The sequence below is a fragment of the Heterocephalus glaber genome, unplaced genomic scaffold (genome assembly GCF_053883595.1).
Source record: "Heterocephalus glaber isolate CG9 unplaced genomic scaffold, H.glaber_assembly_v1.0 deba00001729, whole genome shotgun sequence".
Taxonomy (NCBI): Eukaryota; Metazoa; Chordata; class Mammalia; order Rodentia; family Bathyergidae; genus Heterocephalus; species Heterocephalus glaber.
Window position 1 is genome coordinate 5828626 of NW_028258440.1, and position 19082 is coordinate 5847707.

General features: G+C 35.7%; 1 protein-coding gene across 9 annotated transcripts in view; it reads left to right on the top strand.

The window, feature by feature from the left end:
- Positions 1 to 532: 532 nt before the first annotated feature.
- Positions 533 to 19082, top strand: part of Smarca1 (SNF2 related chromatin remodeling ATPase 1) — an 83574-nt gene continuing 65024 nt past the window's right edge. For 2 of the 9 annotated variants that reach the window (XM_087199845.1, XM_087199847.1), the window contains exons 1-9: positions 573 to 937; positions 5333 to 5419; positions 7318 to 7484; positions 7797 to 7897; positions 8004 to 8104; positions 10660 to 10839; positions 15420 to 15575; positions 16700 to 16831; positions 17828 to 17896. In XM_087199845.1, the coding sequence (XP_087055971.1) occupies positions 764 to 937; positions 5333 to 5419; positions 7318 to 7484; positions 7797 to 7897; positions 8004 to 8104; positions 10660 to 10839; positions 15420 to 15575; positions 16700 to 16831; positions 17828 to 17896 (1167 nt within the window). In that variant the 5' untranslated portion in view covers positions 573 to 763. Of the gene's footprint in view, positions 938 to 5332; positions 5420 to 5613; positions 5689 to 7317; positions 7485 to 7796; positions 7898 to 8003; positions 8105 to 10659; positions 10840 to 15419; positions 15576 to 16699; positions 16832 to 17827; positions 17897 to 19082 lie in introns of those variants that run through there. The other 7 variants (XM_004860029.4, XM_087199846.1, XM_013077906.3 and 4 more) reach the window with 6 other exon arrangements.

Below are 19082 nucleotides of genomic sequence, written 5' to 3' on the forward strand. Positions count from 1 at the left end.
AGGCAAAAGACAGGCTCTTGGACACTGACCATCTGAGAAGCTCCACAGTTGAAAATAGAACAAATGTACATAAAAACCAAGAGTCAATTTCTACCTTGTAAGTGAATATTTGTAATCAAGTGTTTGAAGGAGTGCTTCTCCTGCAGAATTTAGGAAGGCAGGAATAGCATCACCAATCTGATTCCCATAGGAACCTGGGTAAGGCCAGTCCCCAGAGAGGTTCTGGGCTTTGCAAATGTTGAGAACAATGTTCCAAGGTACAGTTAATAAGCCGAGGAAAAGTTCTTTGTGTAAGAAGGGGAGAACGCCCCGAGGTACAAAGAGCAGATTTAAGGGAAAGGATTCCTTTTCTACACATCTGCGAAGGGAGTTCAGGCTCACTGTCGGGGCGTGTGGGAAAGGAGGTTTTTAGGGGCACTCGGGCTGTGGGATCCCGCCTCCACCCCTGTCCGCGCCCCACACTCAGGCAACAGTTGGTCATGCGGGGCCAGGCCAGGCTCTGGGTGGGGAAGGGGAGTCTCGCGATCGTTGAGGGGGGGTGGGGGAAGGGGGGGAGGGTGACGGGGGAGGCCATGACGTAGGGTGGGTGGACGGAAGTGGGGCAGGGTTGAGGGTTATTTAAAGGAGGGGGGCAAGCGAAGGGGTTGGAAGCGGAGCGATTCCCCACCTCTGCTCCATCTAGCTCTCTCTAGTGCAGCCACTGCCACCGCACGGAAGCACTCATCCCTCTCCTTGTCCCCCTCGTCGTTCCCGCTCCAACGCCATGGAGCCGGACACCGCCGCAGTGGCAGCCACCGTGGCAGCTGCCGACGCGACCGCCACAATCGTGGTCATAGAGGACGAGCAGCCGGGCCCGTCCACCTCTAAGGAGGAGGGAGCAGCCGCCGCGGCCACCGAAGCCACCGCGACCACGGAGAAGGGCGAGAAGAAGAAGGAGGTAAATAGAAAGGGGGTGTGTGCCTGTGTGGTGGCCAAATCCGGTGCCTGGCCCCTCCGAGGGGCCCAAACCCCGACCTTTCGGTGCCAACAGGTACCAGCGGAGCCCTGCGGGGCTGGGGGCGGCGGGCGCGTGGGGGGCGGCGGGGCGGTCTGGCATCCGCTCCCTTCCCCCTTTCCTTCTCGCCGCCTGGAGGGCGGGGGCGGGGCTGGGGCCCGGGCGGCGAGGCGCGGGGTAGAGGGGTGCCCGTTATCCCGGGGCTCGGGAGCCCCTTGACAGCCCCGGGCCCCTCTACCTTCCCGGAACTGGGGTAACGAGGTGGGGGATGGGGCTGTGCAGGAAAAAGCCTCCGCCTCTCCCTCTCTAGCTCGCTTGCTCTCTCTCCTTGCTTCCCCTCAGCTTCTGCCTGGGAAATCTGGGCCCTTCAATCCCACACTCGGGTTAAAGGAGTTTGGCTGGGGCTTATTATTATAATGTGAATATCAAGGTGCTGGAAGGATGCAGGATGATACGGAAGACATTGATTTCTTTGGTTGGCAATGTCGGTCTTTGGGTTGCAGAAAAAGAAATCTCCCTTGTTCGTTTGATCCCCGCCTACTGAGGCGGAGGTGTCACCTCAAAAAAAAAGGAGCTCTTCGCGTCGTACCCCACAATCACAACCCCACACCAAGGAACCGTGCACCCTGGTTTAGGATAATTTCCAGCGCCTGCCCCCTCACCTTCTCCTGCCCCGTTCCCGACGGTATAGTGGGTGTTTCACTCCAGGGCCACCCAAACGGTCCCCAATCCGGCCTCAAGCCTTTCCAGGTTTACATTTCTCTCTCCTAGTGGGCGCTGCTGGTTCCTGGACACACATAGGCTTTTTTTTTCATAATTAAAAAAAATTAAAAGCCAGCATTCCCAGGATGAGGAGCTACTAAGGTACCTTAGTCGCCCTCTCACCTATTAAAGCCAAATCTACAAAATCTGTATTATCTCCGTAAGACATACATACATGGATCAAGACAGGCAAGGAAACCAACCCCCCCACCCCCGAAAACTATGAAACATTTTGAAAAATTAAGAATAAATAATAGGATGGACCATAAGCAGTTTTGATGTTCAATAAAATTGCAAAATGAATCTTTTAGAGGCGCCCCCCATTTACAAGTAGACATATCCTAATTTGAAAAACGGTGGGTAATGCAAATTATGCTGTAGAGATCTCAAGTGGCTTTGTCTGAATCATTATATGGTACTGTACTACCAAATGCACCGCTTTGGAGGGAAATTAACACCTTTTGCCTTGAATTAGAGTAATTTAAAATTCATCAGTGGCTTAAATGACATGTTTTTCCATTACAAGGTTGACTCAATGAAAGACATTGTAGTGCTAAGCGAAAACCAGGGAAAACAGGAAAACCGGGGAAAACAAGCAGTTCGAGATCTATTTGGTACTTGAGTCAGTAAGACAATATCAATGATTGAAGCTGGGCCAAATATCAAACATCAGCATAAACTAAATGTTGGGAAATTTAGAAATGTGTCTAGGTGTTTTTTATTCCCTAGACTGGGCAAGTGTTAAGTGCTAAACTCCTATATGAAAGTAAATGTTGAATTTCCAGATCGTATAAGTGTTTTGAATTGTGAAAAGACTGGGAATCAATAAAAAACCTGTATAATAAGCACTGAATTGATATCTATATAGTCCTAAACTCTGTAGCCTCACCAGAAACTGTCTTGATGGTACTTCCTTTGTCCACTCAGGATAGGGAAATGAGGTACTACATGGCAGGAACTTCCTGGATACCTAAAGTTTACTGCTTTAGTTACTACATCTTTTTATTTTTAATTTTTACTTAACATTTTAAATATATTGCATAGTACTTTGACTCCTTAAGGGATATACTAAAAGTGCAGAGTAACCTTTCTTTCATGACCATCAGTTCTTGTACACTGACAGTGACACAAAGGCAGTTGAGATCCAGCAGATTGTTTCCCCTCATTAACCACTTTTCAGACTCTTTGAGTACTGTGTTGATTTTTAATAATTTTTCTGTTTCTTCTCTCAACTGCCAGGCTCTTAGCTGTCACTTTTAAAGTACCTCATGTACTTTTATGAGAAAGAATTTATGATACAGAGCATAGATATAGCAAAACTGTAATCATTTAAAACAATGCTAAAGTACAATAATACCAAGGGTAAGAGATGCTACTGCAGAACACACATTTTAGTCTACTGGACTTCTTCCATCTCTTCTTGCTGCCCGTGGTGTGCCTTCTTTTAGTGGTCTTTGCTACATCATTTGCTGGGCTTTTATTATCTGGGGTATGGGAAGCCAAATTATCAAAGTAGCTAGAATTGTGTATCAAATAAAAGCAGATAGGTTTTTGAATGAGAGTACTTTTGTGTTGATAAGGCTGATGAGAATTAGTGAATTGATCTGTGATATTGAGCTGCTTAAAGGTATTTTTCCTTACCCTCTGTTTCTTGAACTTAGTTTCAGTGGCAGATAACTTAATGCTGTAGAAACTGGGAGATAGTATTTTGGTAGTGAAAACTTCAAGAAAAGGTCATGATCTTTAAGACAAGGCCTTTTGATGACCTTGTGCTGCATTCCCATTGCATCTACACTACCAGATGACAAAATCCACAAGAACACTTTTTATCTTTTCCTGGATGAGAAATTTAATTTTGAAAACTTATACATATACACATATATAAAGGAGAAGGGTTAGAAGGTAGGTATTTTAAAAATTGTTGTGGAAGATAGTGTCACTTAAGTACTTATCCATGCCATTTAATAGCACTGTTCAAGAATAGGGATTTTAATTAGCATCTAATTAAATTTTTAGGGAATTCTCCCATAAGGTGAGCAAAGAAGTAATGAATAAAATAAAATGTTTTTCTAAGATTAAAGCTTGAATTTTCTGTAAGCAAAGCTTACTTCTCACTCTGTTGGATATATATTTGCATATATGAGGTGATGTAATTGTTGCTGTTTTGAAACTTGAAAACCAGATTTCATTTGGCCTTTTAAAGAATGATAAAAGAGTGGATATTGATACCAAACTTTTCTTGTTGCTTTTGAAATAAATATGATGTGTAATATATGTGACAGTTTTAAAGTGTGGGTTTGAGGGGATCTTTGGCAGTTTTTTATTGCTATTCATTCAAGATTACATTCAAAACATCTTACTTACATATGACGTGCTATAAGTCAAGATGGTTGTTATCTGATCAGTACTCCAAAGTAAGACTCTGACCAGGGCCAAATTCCATAATCTTAGTTTGGATTTCCTCAAAATAAAAATCTTAGTAAACATTGAAAAACATTCATTATATATTGGACCCATTTTTTCTTATATTTAGGGTCACATTCTATTGTTAATTTTTGATGTAGGTTTTCAGAAGCAGATTGATAAAAGGCATGATAAAATTGACATAGGTTCTTCAATTTTTATTTAAAATAATTGTGTTTTGATTTCTGTGAAGTCTGTGTTAAAACCGAAATAATCTTGGCATTGCTCTTAGTGGATAGATTTTTGTTTTTATTATTTTACTTACTGATTTCTTACAGCCCAAGTTTATTCTATACATGTATGTGTATTTGCAAGTATAAGCTTGTCTTTTCAAAGGATAGGATGTATAAGATAACACCCCACCAGTCAGATTATTTCAGTCTTGTTAAGTTATTGATTAATGTTAGTGTTCACTAAATTACAACTTTAAAAATATCAATGGTTAATAGTTAATAGCTCTGATAAAATTGCTTCTGTGAAATATTTATGTAATATAAATAGTTTAAAATAGCTTTCTTTCTAATTAAAGTTAACATAAATCAACAATTTGAAGTTGTACTAAACTATTTTAAATATGTATGATCACATTGCATTGCATAAAAATTTAAATGTTTTAATTTCAGTATAAAAGTAATTCAAAAAAGTGTTTTTTCAGGATGAGAAATCGTTCTTTTCTTCTGAAAGTCTACCTTGTTTCCATTCCATAAAGTGTTTCTGAGAATAAACATCTAGATTCCTTGACCTCTTTGGTTTGTGGTTGACAATATTAGCCTATTCTAGATTTTTAAATCTCTTATTTTATGATTACACGTTTTCTTATGCTTTAAATTAAAAATGGGCAAATAGGCTCCATAATTTACCTTTGGTCTTTATTCTAATTAATGTAATTTTTCTGGCTTTTCAGATTTTTTTGTTTGGACCTCAGGTGCACAGAACTGGATTAATCATAAGCCCTGCTACATAATATGCTCTCATCATTGGCCCATGCATGGCCCACACTGATTTATTTATTAGGTTATTTAATTACTTTTCATTTTCTTCAATTGAGAATGTTGACCAATTTAAAGACCTTGCTTTGCAATTTGATGATACCTGTTTCCTTTGAAATTCTAGAAAAACATTTCTCCGTTTCAACTCAAACTTGCTACTAAAGCTTCTAAATCTGAAAAGGAAATGGACCCAGAATATGAAGAAAAAATGGTAAATACATACTCTTGGGTAGGATAGCAAATGCTATAGTTAACTTTTATAAAAGAGATGCGAAAGATAAAAAAAACCTGTGTATTTATAATGCATAGAGAATCATAGATTTTAGATTGAAAAATAATGTATTAATCCATCACAATAAATTTTGTTGAATAAATTAATTTCATTTTAAAAGGAGGAAATAGAAGATAGAAGAACCTACCTGGAATATGGTGACTAGAACCACATCTCACTTTTGTTCAGTGCCTTTACTCCATAGTAAGGTATTTTATGATAGAAATACTTTATTTACTGAGTGATAAAAATATCAGGGGTAATATCAGTGTGGCTTGTGACCTGAGAGAAATTTAGTCAACGATGCCAGGTTTATATTTCTTTCTCCTTCTTCCTTTGAATATATGAATGAACACTACACATCAATGAAACATATAATATGATAATATACTTTTTTGGGGGAAGGGCATTTGTCCAGTGCCTGAAAATATTACATCTTTAAGCAGTATAATCATAATTGCTTTGCTAGTCACTTAATTGTTTAATTTTTATCACTAAGAAGTTAACAGGTAGTTCAATTTGATTTTTTCCTTAGGGAATTTTTTTGCAATAATGTTATAAAAGTAAGCAGAGATGCACGTTTTTGGGTTGTTGATAGCTTTTTATAAGACTCTATGTCTTAATGTTTAAGGCCACATCTAATGGCACAGTTAATGTTTTAGAGTTAATGATAACTCTAAAAACAACATTCCAGTGAGGATGACATAAAATGGAAAGCTGGCCTCCTTCCAGCTAGTGGTCTGAATATGTTTGCCTAACTCATATTTATGTTAATGAACTCTTCTGTAAGTTTCTGATGTTATTAATTATGTATCTTTCATTAGCTCAAGTATTCTTTACCCTGTGGTCAGAAAGTGACTTTGAATAAAAAATTATTTTCATTTTTTAAAATCAGGAATGAGATATGTATCTTTGATTTTTTTTTAGTGAATCAGTGTTTATTGTATTTATATGGTACAATTACATTACTTTTTGTAGTTTATTGAGAATTAGAATGTACATAAACTCTTAATATTTAATATATAACTGCTTCATATATATGTATGTGTATATATGTTTTTCACTAAATCCTGTTCTCTTTGGAGAGAAACAGTTTCTACTGCTAGCAGAAAATATAATTTTCCAGATCATTGTACACTTGATCTTAGCCAAAAGGCCGAGAAGCGATGTTTTTCCAGATCACTGTAATAGAAAAGAAGAATTTTTTATGTTATTGTACCTTGACAATGAAAATATTTTGAGAGATGATGCTGTGTTCTTGGGTTTCAGTTATTTGTAGTTGCACTCAAGAGTTCATTTTATGGTATGTGTATATCATAATTAATAATTTGTATTTGTGTGTTTGAGATATATACTCGATGCTTAATTTCCTTACTATTTAAGAAAAGAAAATCATGTTTTGGAAAGAGGATTTGTTTTCCAATTTTGATTCTTTATGAAGACCTCTTCTTTTTGGGGAGAGGGTGCTGGAGATTGAACTCAGGGCCTCCGCATGTGTACTACTACTGAGCTACACTCTCAGTTCCAAGAAAGGTACTTTTTAGAGCATTGACTAAGACTTAGATCATTTGGCTTCAAAGGATCAAACTGTTTGAATTCAAACCCTGCTACTTAGCTGTGGACACTTGGGCAAGTTCCTAACCGTCTCTGTGCCTCATTTTTATTATCTGTAAAACGGGATGACACTAGTAACTGCCTCATAGGTTTCTTAATTGAGTTAATTAGGTTAGTATGTTTACAGTGCTTAGAACATTGTACAAAGTAAGTGCAGTACAAGTTTTTGTTAAATAATTTTGAATGAATAAAATATTTTTCCTTTGTTTTGTTTCGTAAATTAGAAAGCAGATCGAGCAAAGAGATTTGAATTTTTACTGAAGCAGACAGAACTTTTTGCACATTTCATTCAACCTTCAGCGCAGAAATCTCCAACATTTCCTCTGAGCATGAAATTGGGACGTCCTCGAATAAAGAAAGATGAAAAGCAGAGCTTAATTTCTGCTGGAGAGTATGTTTCTCTACTTTCTTCCCTTTCTTTTTCTCTGCCTTCCTTCGATTCCTCCTTCTTCTCCCTCCCTGTTACTTAGTTTAACTTTGTATAGGAAATAAAGTTATTGGCACTTTACATGTGTTTTAAAAGTAATAATATTTTTCTTTCTTACGACAATTTAGCAGTAAAAATGTAGGCTGGTTCTGTCAAATTCAAGCCCTGTCCTAGATAACTCATCCTTTCTCCATGACAGACACCAGCAATGAACAGTGACTGTATTGACAGCTTAGCATTTGGGGTTAATAGGAAGGTGTTTCTTTTTCAATTCAGCTATCGCCACCGACGCACGGAACAAGAAGAAGATGAAGAGCTACTGTTAGAGAGTCGAAAAACTTCGAGTGTGTGTGTTAGATTTGAGGTGTCCCCTTCTTGTAAGTGCTCCATCACATTGGTGATATATTTTTCATTTGGCTGTAGAAGAATTTTCCTCGAGTATATTAATGAAAGCATGAGACATTCTTGATTTTTTTTCTTCAGATGTAAAAGGAGGAGCCCTGAGAGATTACCAGATTCGAGGACTGAACTGGTTGATCTCCTTGTATGAAAATGGAGTCAATGGTATTTTGGCTGATGAAATGGTAAGGAGCTGGTAGCTCAAATAGACTGCAGTTATTGGTAGTCTTTAATACAAATTTGGAATACCTGACCTGACCTACTACCAACCCTCACGCCTGGAAGCCTTATTTAGTTATTAGAATAAAAAAGAACTTTGTAAAGTCTGCAAATGTTTCAGTGAACTCTAGGACATAGATTTTCACAGGCACAAAATTTTTACTGTTTTTTTTTTTTGAAATGGTCCAAAAAACCACCTTGTGCTTTTGTTTTGGGTTGCACTTTGGCTACCAGGATGCACAGCCAAATTGAATGCCCAAATGGTGCCCTGTTTTCCTTGTTGCCTCTTTTCCTTGGTGCCTATTTATTTCTGTTTTACTATTAATTTATGTTCAGTGTTTCATTGTAGGCCACGTGAAACATGTTTCTATTGTAGGCTACCTGACATCTTTTTGGGAATGAGGTGGGGCATATAAACCAAACAATAAGGGAATAAATGAATGAATGCATACATGAAAGAATGAATGTAAATATCTAGATTTGTGAGTAATCAAAAAATAAGTAGATGGAATAAAGAACAAGTAAAGAGCAATGCTGAGTCTTGATAAAGTACAGTTCTAAATGATATTTTTACAAATAAGCTAATGAATCAGGAACATGTAAGTAAAATAACCAAAGAGGAAAAAGTAAGACCATGTAAGGTGCATGAGCATCATCAGTAGATGATGCTCATGGATCATCATCATCAGATGTATCTCATCATCAGATGAGAAGACATTGAATTGTATTTGTATTTGAGAAGACATTGAATTGTATTTTAAGGCTGAATTAGTAAAATAGGATTTAAGAGAGGGTAGAGAAGATTCTAGATCTGTTTAACCTAACAATACCATATTTATGAGACTCCAGAGCCATATTTGTAAACACTATTGTTCAGAAGAGCCGTGTGGCAATGTGTGCCTTATGGTGTCTAGTAGTCAGTCCCATAGGTACTCATACTTGATTGAGCAGCTGTTAGGTGTGTGGCAGAGGGTCCTTTAAATCAAGGGTCATTAGCTCCCTGTATTTACAGAGTCTGGTTTGGTGAATATAGTCAGCTTAGAGGGAGAGGAATTTGGTTAATTTTTCAACAAAAGGATTATTTGCCCCAACCACCACCTCTTGGTTACAACCTGTCTAAAATGAAGCACCTAAATAAGAACCAAGAGAGTATGTAAAGGTGCACATCTCCAATGATGAAAGTCATTATGTTGTACACCTAAAATGTACCAATAAAAGGCTATACAAATAAAATAAAATAAAATAAAATGAAGCACCTAAAAATCTTTACACTTTAAGAAGTCTAGAAAATATGGAAAAAATAAAAAATTTAAAATTAAATTATAATTCTGCCACCTGGAAATAATAGTTGAAATTTTGGCATATTAATTTTTAGTCTTCTGCAGGTATTTATTTTGCATAGTTGAGATCCTATTGTATATATTATTGGTATTCTCATTTCTTCATGTTTATATGTATTTTATAAAAATAATTTTTATTGCATAATCCTAGAGAGACACCATAATTTTATTATACTCTTCTTTTATTGCTGCTCATTTGGATTACTTGATTTATAGTGCTACTATGAGAATCTTGTAATTTAGTTTTCTTGTACCTCTCAGATTATTTCCATAGAATTCTTGAAAGTGGAATTACTTTGTTATAGAGTATAAACACTTTAAAGTTTTGATTCATAGCACCCATAAAAATCCATCTCTTTAAGTGACATGTTAGATAGATAAACCCTATAAAAATAGCTTAGGTTTACAAAAGGAAATACATACTTTGTTTAGAGAAAAAGCCCAAAGCTATTTTATTATTTATTTTCTAATGTATTTTTGTGGTGCTGGGGATCCCATCTTTGCCCTAGGCAAGTGCTCTACTATTGCACTACACCTCCAACCCCAAAACGTGTTTTAAAAGGCCGAACTAAAAGCTCAGTTCCTTTCTCATTGGTTAGGTGACAATTTCACCGCTGTTCAGTATATTATTTCTTAAAAGTCCACTGGACTAATTGATCTTTAATATCCTTTCTGGCTGCAAAGCTTTGTTCTTTTGTGCCTTCTAAGGTCTCTAAGAGTGTGAGGTGTAAGTGCCCAGTCCTAAACCCTTTGAGATGCATAGTCTGAATAGTTCATGCCTGAGTTGCAGTGATGTTGGGGACAATAGGGAAGAACAGTGTCTAAAAGGCTGCCAAAGGAAATCTGTCTTTGTGAAACACACACACACAGCCTCATTTTGTAACTACTAGAAAAATTAGTATATTAGTTTGCTTGCTCCTCTAGGAGCAAAAATATACTAAATAGAAATTTGCTTCGTTACTCAACTTTCTGAGTGTACTTTCTTGGTTTCTTTTTATCCTCACAGTAAGTACTGAATTTAATTTTTTTTGGCTTTAAAAAAGATCTTTTTACTTTTCATTGGTGCAAACATAATTCCTAATGTGAGATAGTTTGCAAATATCTTTTAATGTTTTTAATATATTGTTTCATTAAAGAAATTATATTTATAGATTTTGTTTTTCCTTGTGATGATAATGCAGGGTCTCGGCAAGACTTTGCAAACAATTGCTTTGCTTGGTTACCTGAAACACTACCGAAACATTCCTGGACCTCACATGGTTTTGGTTCCAAAGTCTACTTTACACAACTGGATGAATGAATTTAAACGATGGGTTCCATCTCTCCGTGTTATTTGTTTTGTTGGAGACAAAGATGCGAGAGTAAGTAAGAAAAAAGTTTAAAAAGGCAGTAAAAAATAACATCATTTCTGAAGTTAAATTACATTTTATTGCTATTAAAGACATTTAAGTCGACTCCTACTACTTATAAATAATGCTTAAGTTGTGCTTACTCTAAGCTAGGCTCTGTTATACTTTGCATATATTAACTCATTTAATTATAATAAAATCCTATGATGTAGATACATTACCTATTAATAACAGATTATTTTAGTTCATCTGCACTTGCTTTTTTAATTAGCTTACCAACTTAAACATTTTTTGAGAGGCATCAGTAGATTTTATTAAACAGAGTGAAAGTACACACTCAGAGAAAATAGAGTATGGGTCCTCAAGAGAAAAATGTACACTGATCTGGGGTTGGGGATATATGGAGGTATCGTTTAGGATGGGTGATCTAAGATTGCCTAAAAACTTTGTTTGAATCCTTTAAATCTGTTTCTTCATCTTTTGTTTTGTTTTTGGTGGTACTGGAGATTGAGCCCAGGGCCTTCACACTGAGCTACATCACCAGCCCTTTTTTATTTTTTTTAAGAAAGAGTCTCCCTGAGTTGCTAAGTTGCCCAGGCTGGGTTTGAATTTGTAATCCTTCTGCCTCAGTCTCCTAGAGTGATGGGATTACACACATGTGCCACCATGCCCAGCATGTTTCTTCATCTTAAGGTCAGGTTGCTACCCTTTACCTTATCAACTAGTTAATTTAAGGACTTATAGTATCTTTAAGGGATTTGTATGTGATGAGCCTGGAAGAAAAGCAAGCCTATGGATACAGATGTGGATAACCTTGGCTAATTTTGGGGCTGGAAGTTGTAGTTTAGTTTTTCCTTTCAAATGATGATACTATTCGTGAGGAGTTGGTACATGTGCATAACATATCTTATTCTTTTTATATCCTCTTCCCCTTCCCGTTTGCAATTTTTAATTGTACTTTTAAGTGACTTTATTTAAAAATATTATTTTATTAACTTATCAGTGACTCTTAACGTGTGCTATTTTGAAGCCAGAAATGTGTAAATTTGAATGACTTAATTTTTTTCTATTTGAATTTTTGACTTTTGACTTGGTATGCACACATACACAAATGGAACCCCTTCTATATGGAGAGGGCCTTGTATGTTGTATTTATGCAAGACCACATACATGTCTGTATATATTCTCAGATAATATTAGAACCTTGGATTTTGGGGAGAAGGGTTTAGTCATTGTCAATCTAGTGGGCTAGGATTATTTTAGGATTGTAGAATTAATCTAAAAATCATAAATTATGCAAAAATACAAAAATGAACAATCAACTTAGCATATTATTAAACTTTGTATTTTGCCTCCAGAGAACATAGTTAGACTCCAAGTAAGATTATTCTATTTTACATATTTAGATGAGTTACCAAAAGATAGTCTCAAAGGAATGGTAGTGTAATAAATTATATAATTTTATTCTCATCATTTTGCTTGGAGAGAAATTACCTAAATATATTTAAATTTAACTTATAAATAATTTAAATATTAAAATGCTGAGTTTATAAATTTAGAATTACAAGCCCTCGATTTTTCCCTATGCCTCATATTTCCTCATAACAAATTAGTCACTTAGAACTCTTTTTAGTCACTGCTATTATTTAATGTAATATCATTACATATAAAACTTTGCATTTCTAAAATATTGATCTTTTATGAAAAATATTTCTTAAAGATCATAATCAAAAGAGAACTATCTAGGCTTATGCTTTCAGAATGCTTCAGTTAAAATGTAAATCAACAGCTTTCAAGTATGTTATGTGGAGTCCAAGGGATTCATGAAGTATCTCTAGGAGTTTGAAAGGCAGAGTATTTAATTCATGACTATCCTGTCTCTGTCCCATTGAAGGTTGAGATTCTGGTGGATTGAAAAATTACTTAACCTTGAAAACCTGTCTACGAAATCAATGTTTTTTAAATTGTGAGCTGTCACTCACTAATGTGTTGTGAATTCAGCTTACTTGGTGGTGATAATTTTTTTTAAATATTGAGAGAGAATGAATTAGCAAATAAACAGTTTCATACTATAGTAAGTATAAGTATTGTTTTGAGGGTTGGGGATTTAGCTCAGTGGTTCCGCCACCTGTCTCGAAAGCACAAGGACCCGAGCTTGATCCCCGGTAACAACAACAGCAAAAAAAACACAATAATATATAAGTATTGTTTTGAGAAACTTCTTTTTTTAGGTACACATACTTAAAACCATTAATTATCAATCACACGAATAATTAATATACCATATTTGATATTTAGAAATTGATGTTTATATAAAGTCTAGAGCATTATTTGTATATAGATTTGAACTTTGTTACCAAAATGGGGTAGATATGTCGAATTTTTCCATTTTCTGGCCTTCTGTAAACATCTGATGAGGTCAAAGAATATTTTGTTAATAAAAATTTTATATAGGCTATAATGCATATTTAATTCAGTTGGGAAGTTATTAGAGATACTCTTGATACTGTATGATACTGAAGTAGTCCTGAAATGTATAGAAGTATGATTCTCAATCATAGTTTTGTTACTCCTTCTTTTAATAACTACCTGCAGAAGTAGCCAAAGATAATGGATATGGAAGCAGATTGGTTTTAGTTTTGGCTTCCCTGTTGATTGTGTGACATTGAGTGAGTCTCAAAAGGCCTGAATCTTATCACCTATAAAATGAGAACTTTTGGATTATGTGACCTTTAATATTTTATAAAGATATTTAACTCTAAATCTGTGCAGTAATTACAAAAGTTTCAAAGCAGAGCTAATTTAAATTAAAATTTACATCTGTCCCATGAAACTTATAGGAGGAACCATCAGACTGAGTATTTCACAAGATCAAACAAGGATAAGGTGTTAGCAGGACTGAATGGAGTCTTGCACCCTGGTTCTTTTTGCCTTCCAAATTCCTACGACTTAAATTTTTCAAAATGTGATAGTTTCTCAAGGTGCAACTGAGATTGCTACAAAGGCTTTTTTCTTGTCCTTTATTTCAGTTCAGGAATCTCATATATACCGGACACAATAAATATTTGTTGAATGAGTCCACAGTGTATTCGGTACACAGTGTGAATTGTGAAATGAAGACTTGGCAGTGAAGAGTTAATTTTGTTTATGCACTATAACTTCAGATTTATAGTACTAATCAGCCTTTTTCAAATAGATTTTGCTTTCCCTGTTAAATTTTGTGGTTTTACTTTGACCCATACCGTCTGGAATTCAGTTCTTGCAAGTTAAAAATGCTCTCAGTCAACTTGACTACCATGTTGGCCACTGTCTGTGAAGATTTAAAAATAGCTTTAAATAGTTTCACAGTTTTAAATAGCCTTGTACTAGATACAGCAAATCCTCTTTATAAAATCACATTTGTAGCCTTACAATAACACGAGAAACTTCTCAAAAACATTAATGAACTTCTGTGATCCCTAAACAAAATATATAACTCATCTCTTCTAGGAAATGAATGAATATATGAGAGTTCTTGAATGGGTGACAGTAATTTAGGCATATAAAACCTACAGTCTGTAGACTGCTTGCCTTCTTTATAAAAATATTATAAGAACATTAAAAATGAAGTTTTGTAACATACATACATACATATATATATAATGTATAGCCCAACACAATTTCTCTGTGTCTGTTACTTTTCTTTTGTTGCTGAGACACAGTACCTGACACCCAAAGTTAAAGGGGGAAAGGTTTATTTGGCTTACAGTTCATAGAGGTTTCAGTCCATAATCGGCTGGCTCCAAGGCAGGGTGGAGTGGCAGACAGGCCTTGCAGAGTAGAGACAGTTCATAGTGGCCAGAAGGTAACAAAAGCAACAAGGGAAGAAGGAGGGGTCCTCAACAGCATCCTTCTGCCCCTTTTATCTTATGCAGATAACTTAGGGCCGGTAGCACTCACCCAAAGTCTTTGTGCCCTTGAGCCTAGCATTGCACCATGAATCAGTTCTAGAAAAAGCGCCACCTACGACTGCATGAGGCTTTGGGGGACATTAAGACACAAGCCATAACATTCTCTTCACTCAATATAGCCCAAGCAAGCCAAAAGGTTGGACATGCCTGGTTGAAATTACTAATGTATATTGAGTTCTTTCTATTTGTTGAAACTGTATTATGTTAGTAATGCTTGGATTTTGTAAGAATATGGTATTCAGGAAGACTTACTTTGTGTCCTTGTGATATGAAGTCAGAGCCTAGTAATTTAGTAATCTTCTGGTTATATGAACTTTTCTAGTTAATTGAATGTACTGCACTCACATGAGAGCCTTTTTTTCTCTTTTGTTGGTGAATATATTAGTGTCACATCCAGATAATTGCCGACAAAAGTATCTTTGGGCCTTAAGTTTCACATGTCTAAAGTAGACGAGACTAAATGATCCTTAGGGGTCTTAATTCTTTTTTTTCTGGTACCGGGGATCAAACTCAGGAATTTGTGCTTGTGAGGCAGACGTGGTGCCACTGAGCTAAATCCCCGGCCCAGGGGTCTTAATTCTTAGTGTCTTAATACTTTCTGGGGCAGCATTTTCTAATATAAGGAACTTTGTTTTTCACTAGGCTGCTTTTATTTGTGATGAAATGATTCCAGGAGAGTGGGATGTCTGTGTTACTTCTTATGAGATGGTAATTAAAGAAAAATCTGTATTTAAAAAGTTTCATTGGCGATATGTAGTCATTGATGAAGCGCACAGAATTAAAAATGAAAAATCTAAGGTAAGTTCTCAACATTATTTAAGTTTTCATTTAATTACCAGGTCTGTTTGTTCACTTTTCTATATTCAGAATAAAAAAGCAATGGAAGATTGTGGTTTTATTCATGAAATATGAATAAAAATCACTTTTAAAAGTGGTTTTGAAGTCTAAGTTACTGAATACATGACAAAGTTGAGCAAAAACACAAATGTAAGAAAATTAGGTGTCCATTTGCTAACCTTCCTATTGCAACCTAACTCTGTTATGCTACATTGTTTTAATATTGAGACTATCTGGTAGAAATATCATTTTCTTTGGCTTACTGTTTTATTGAGGATACCTTATATGTATTCATATGGGCAGAAAAAAGAGTTTCCTGGAATTATCTGACTTGTAAGAATTAGAGTGTGGTGTTAACATTGAAAAAAATCAGTATTTCTTGCCATTCAACTCCATCAGCAGTAGGACAAGCTTCAGTTATTTTGATGAACCTCTCTTTGGATCACTGGGCTACTTTGGGAGAAACAGGGACAGAACTGGAGCAAAATTACCAGGTGGATCATACTAATTTCAAATTGGAACCAATACCTAATAAGAGGATGAATGTTAGAGTTTATTTAAGAGCATTATAAAAACGTGCATTTTTGTTAACATTACTATTCTTTTATGCTTTTTGTCATAATTTTTGTGGTCATAAATTTAGGAAGTTAAAGAAATCAGGAAAAATGGACTCAATTCTGGCACTGAAAATTTGTGACCAGACCAAGTTAGAACTTGGCTAGGCAGGTAGACGAATGTGGTGGGTGAAGAGAGGGAGGTTTTATTATATCGCTTGGATTCCATGGGAAAGTTCTGACTGTTCTCTGGGAACCAAAATAGAGAAAGTAAATTTTTTGAAGAGATTTTGAAGGAGAAATGGTTTCAGGTATAAATGTCATCTGCATTCTTTCAAGCGTGGAAATGCTTAGAATATTTTGCTCAATTGTGCTTTACTGAAGCTGTGTCATCCTGAATTAGGAAATTTTCCCACAGAAAGTTAATTTTCAAGTTTTATTGTATTCAAAAAATGTATTGGTAAGATAAAGTATAACTAAATGTTGAACATTCCAATAAATAAAACATTGCTTATTTATCTATTTTTCTAGCTTTCAGAAATTGTTCGTGAGTTCAAGTCGACTAACCGCTTACTTCTAACTGGAACACCTTTGCAGAATAATCTCCATGAACTCTGGGCATTACTCAACTTTTTATTGCCTGATGTCTTTAATTCTTCAGATGTAAGTTTAAGCCATACTTTTTTTGAGGTAGTAATAGTTCTAAGGACCAAACACAGGACTACTCTACTGAACTACATCTCCAGCCCCAAGCCATATGTATTTTAAATATGTTTTCTTATGTTCACAGAAATCTGTTTTCAAAGCATAGAATATAGATTAAAATGTATAGCTGTTTTTTTTTGTAATTCTTAATCTCTGTGTGTTGATTTTTTTCAGGAAAGAATTCTTAAGTAAAAAAAATATTCAAAAAGTAGATATTTAAAGAAATAGCATGTTTGTCCTCTTTGAGATTAGCCAGCCAGTTAAACTTTGCTCATAACACATCACTACCACAGCTTACAAGATAGGGCATGTTCAGAATGATGCATTCAACATTTTCTTTTCATTAAATTGGGGGAATCTTGTAACATATTTCTGTATACTAGTGTGGCAGGTAGTGACTTTAAAATAATCTTTGAGGGGCTGGGGATTTAGCTCAGTGGTTTCACTGCCTGCTGTGCAAGTGCAAGGACCCAAGTTTGATCCCAGGTACCAAAAAAAAAAATCTTTGATTATTGTGGACATTTTAACATTTGGTGAATGCAAAAGGCTCAGAATGTGATTTGAAAAATAGTGTAATTTGTAAACCTGTGATTTTAAAATTATTTTTATCATTTTCACAAAGTTATGCTGGGGTAGAAAGCTGAATTGAATGATTTAAGGACATAGGAGCTTCATTTTATATTTTTAACTCCTATCTTTCTTAACTGTTAGGGTATGTGTAAGCCTAATATTTGCTTAATGAAAAATTGATGACAGAATTCCTCTATAATCGGGTCCAAATTTTGGTAACTATTCAGTATTTTGCCTATTTCACAAATAAGTAATACTGGCCATCACAGTTAACATAGTTTTGAAAGTATACTTTTAAAATGGTTTCTCTATTGATCATATAAGAATGTCAACTTCATTTCAAAAAACCTGTGCACTTACTGTAGGATTTTCACCACTCCACAGGACTTTGATTCATGGTTTGACACAAAAAATTGCTTTGGTGATCAGAAACTTGTGGAAAGACTTCATGCAGTAAGTAATAGCAGAAAAGAAATTCAATAATTACAATATTTATATTATATGTAAAATATACAAATATCTGAGTCAGAAAACAAACTGCCACAGAATCTGAACTTGTGGGTTTGGCTGTTGGTCAATCTCACTGCTTCTCCTTCCCAAATTTTCTGACTGCCTCTCTGGTCAGCAGACTACATGATATCTTCAGCCTCTCAGTAGAATAGCTCTTTTTAAAAAGATTAATGTTATTGGTACATTTTAGGTATACAATATAATGACATTCATCATTGGAAATTTGCACCTTTACATAATCTATCTTGGTTCTTATTTTGCCCCCTTCCCCTGCCCTCCCTTCACCTCTCCATGCCTCCCTATTTACAAAGACTTTGTTTCCATTTTTCCATTTTCTCATATTAATTCCATTCCCTTCTTTCCTTTCCCCAATCTTTCCAACTTTCCATTCCCTTTGGACTTTTTCTTCCTATTTCATAATATTTAGTATGCCTTTTGATCCTTATCTACACTTTCAGTTTTTTATACCAGAGAAATTATTCAGTATTTACATCTGTCTCTTATTTATTTCATTTAAGAGTATCATCACAATGTGCATCCATTTAGCTATGTCTCTAATTTCCCATTTTGTATGGCTGAGTAGTACTCCATTTTATAAAAAAACCACATTTTCTTTATCCAGTCTCCAGTTGATGGGCAATTGGGCTGCTTCCAAGTTTTAGCTATTACAAATTGGGCTGCTATGAACATGGGTGCACATATATCACTGTGGTATGATTCTTTTAATTCTTTGGGGAGGATACTCAGCAGAGAAATAGCTGGGTCAAATGGGACTTCAGCCCTAGTTCTTTGAGGTGTCTCCATATTGATTTCCACAGTGCTTGCACCAGTCTACACTCCCACCAGCAGTGGAGCAGGGTTCCTCTTTCCCCACAGCCCCGCCAGCATTTGTTATTGGTTGATTTCATGATAGTAGCCATTCTTTTTGGGGTGAGGTGGAATCTCAGCATTGTATTAATTTGCATCTAATGACCAGTGATATCGAACATTTTTTCATTTATTTGCTATTTCTACTTTTTCTGAAAAATGTCTGTTCATTTCAGATGCCCAGTGTTGGATTGGGTCTTAAATTGGGGAGTTCTGATTTTTTGAAGTTCTTTATACATTCTAGATAGTAGGCCTTCATCTG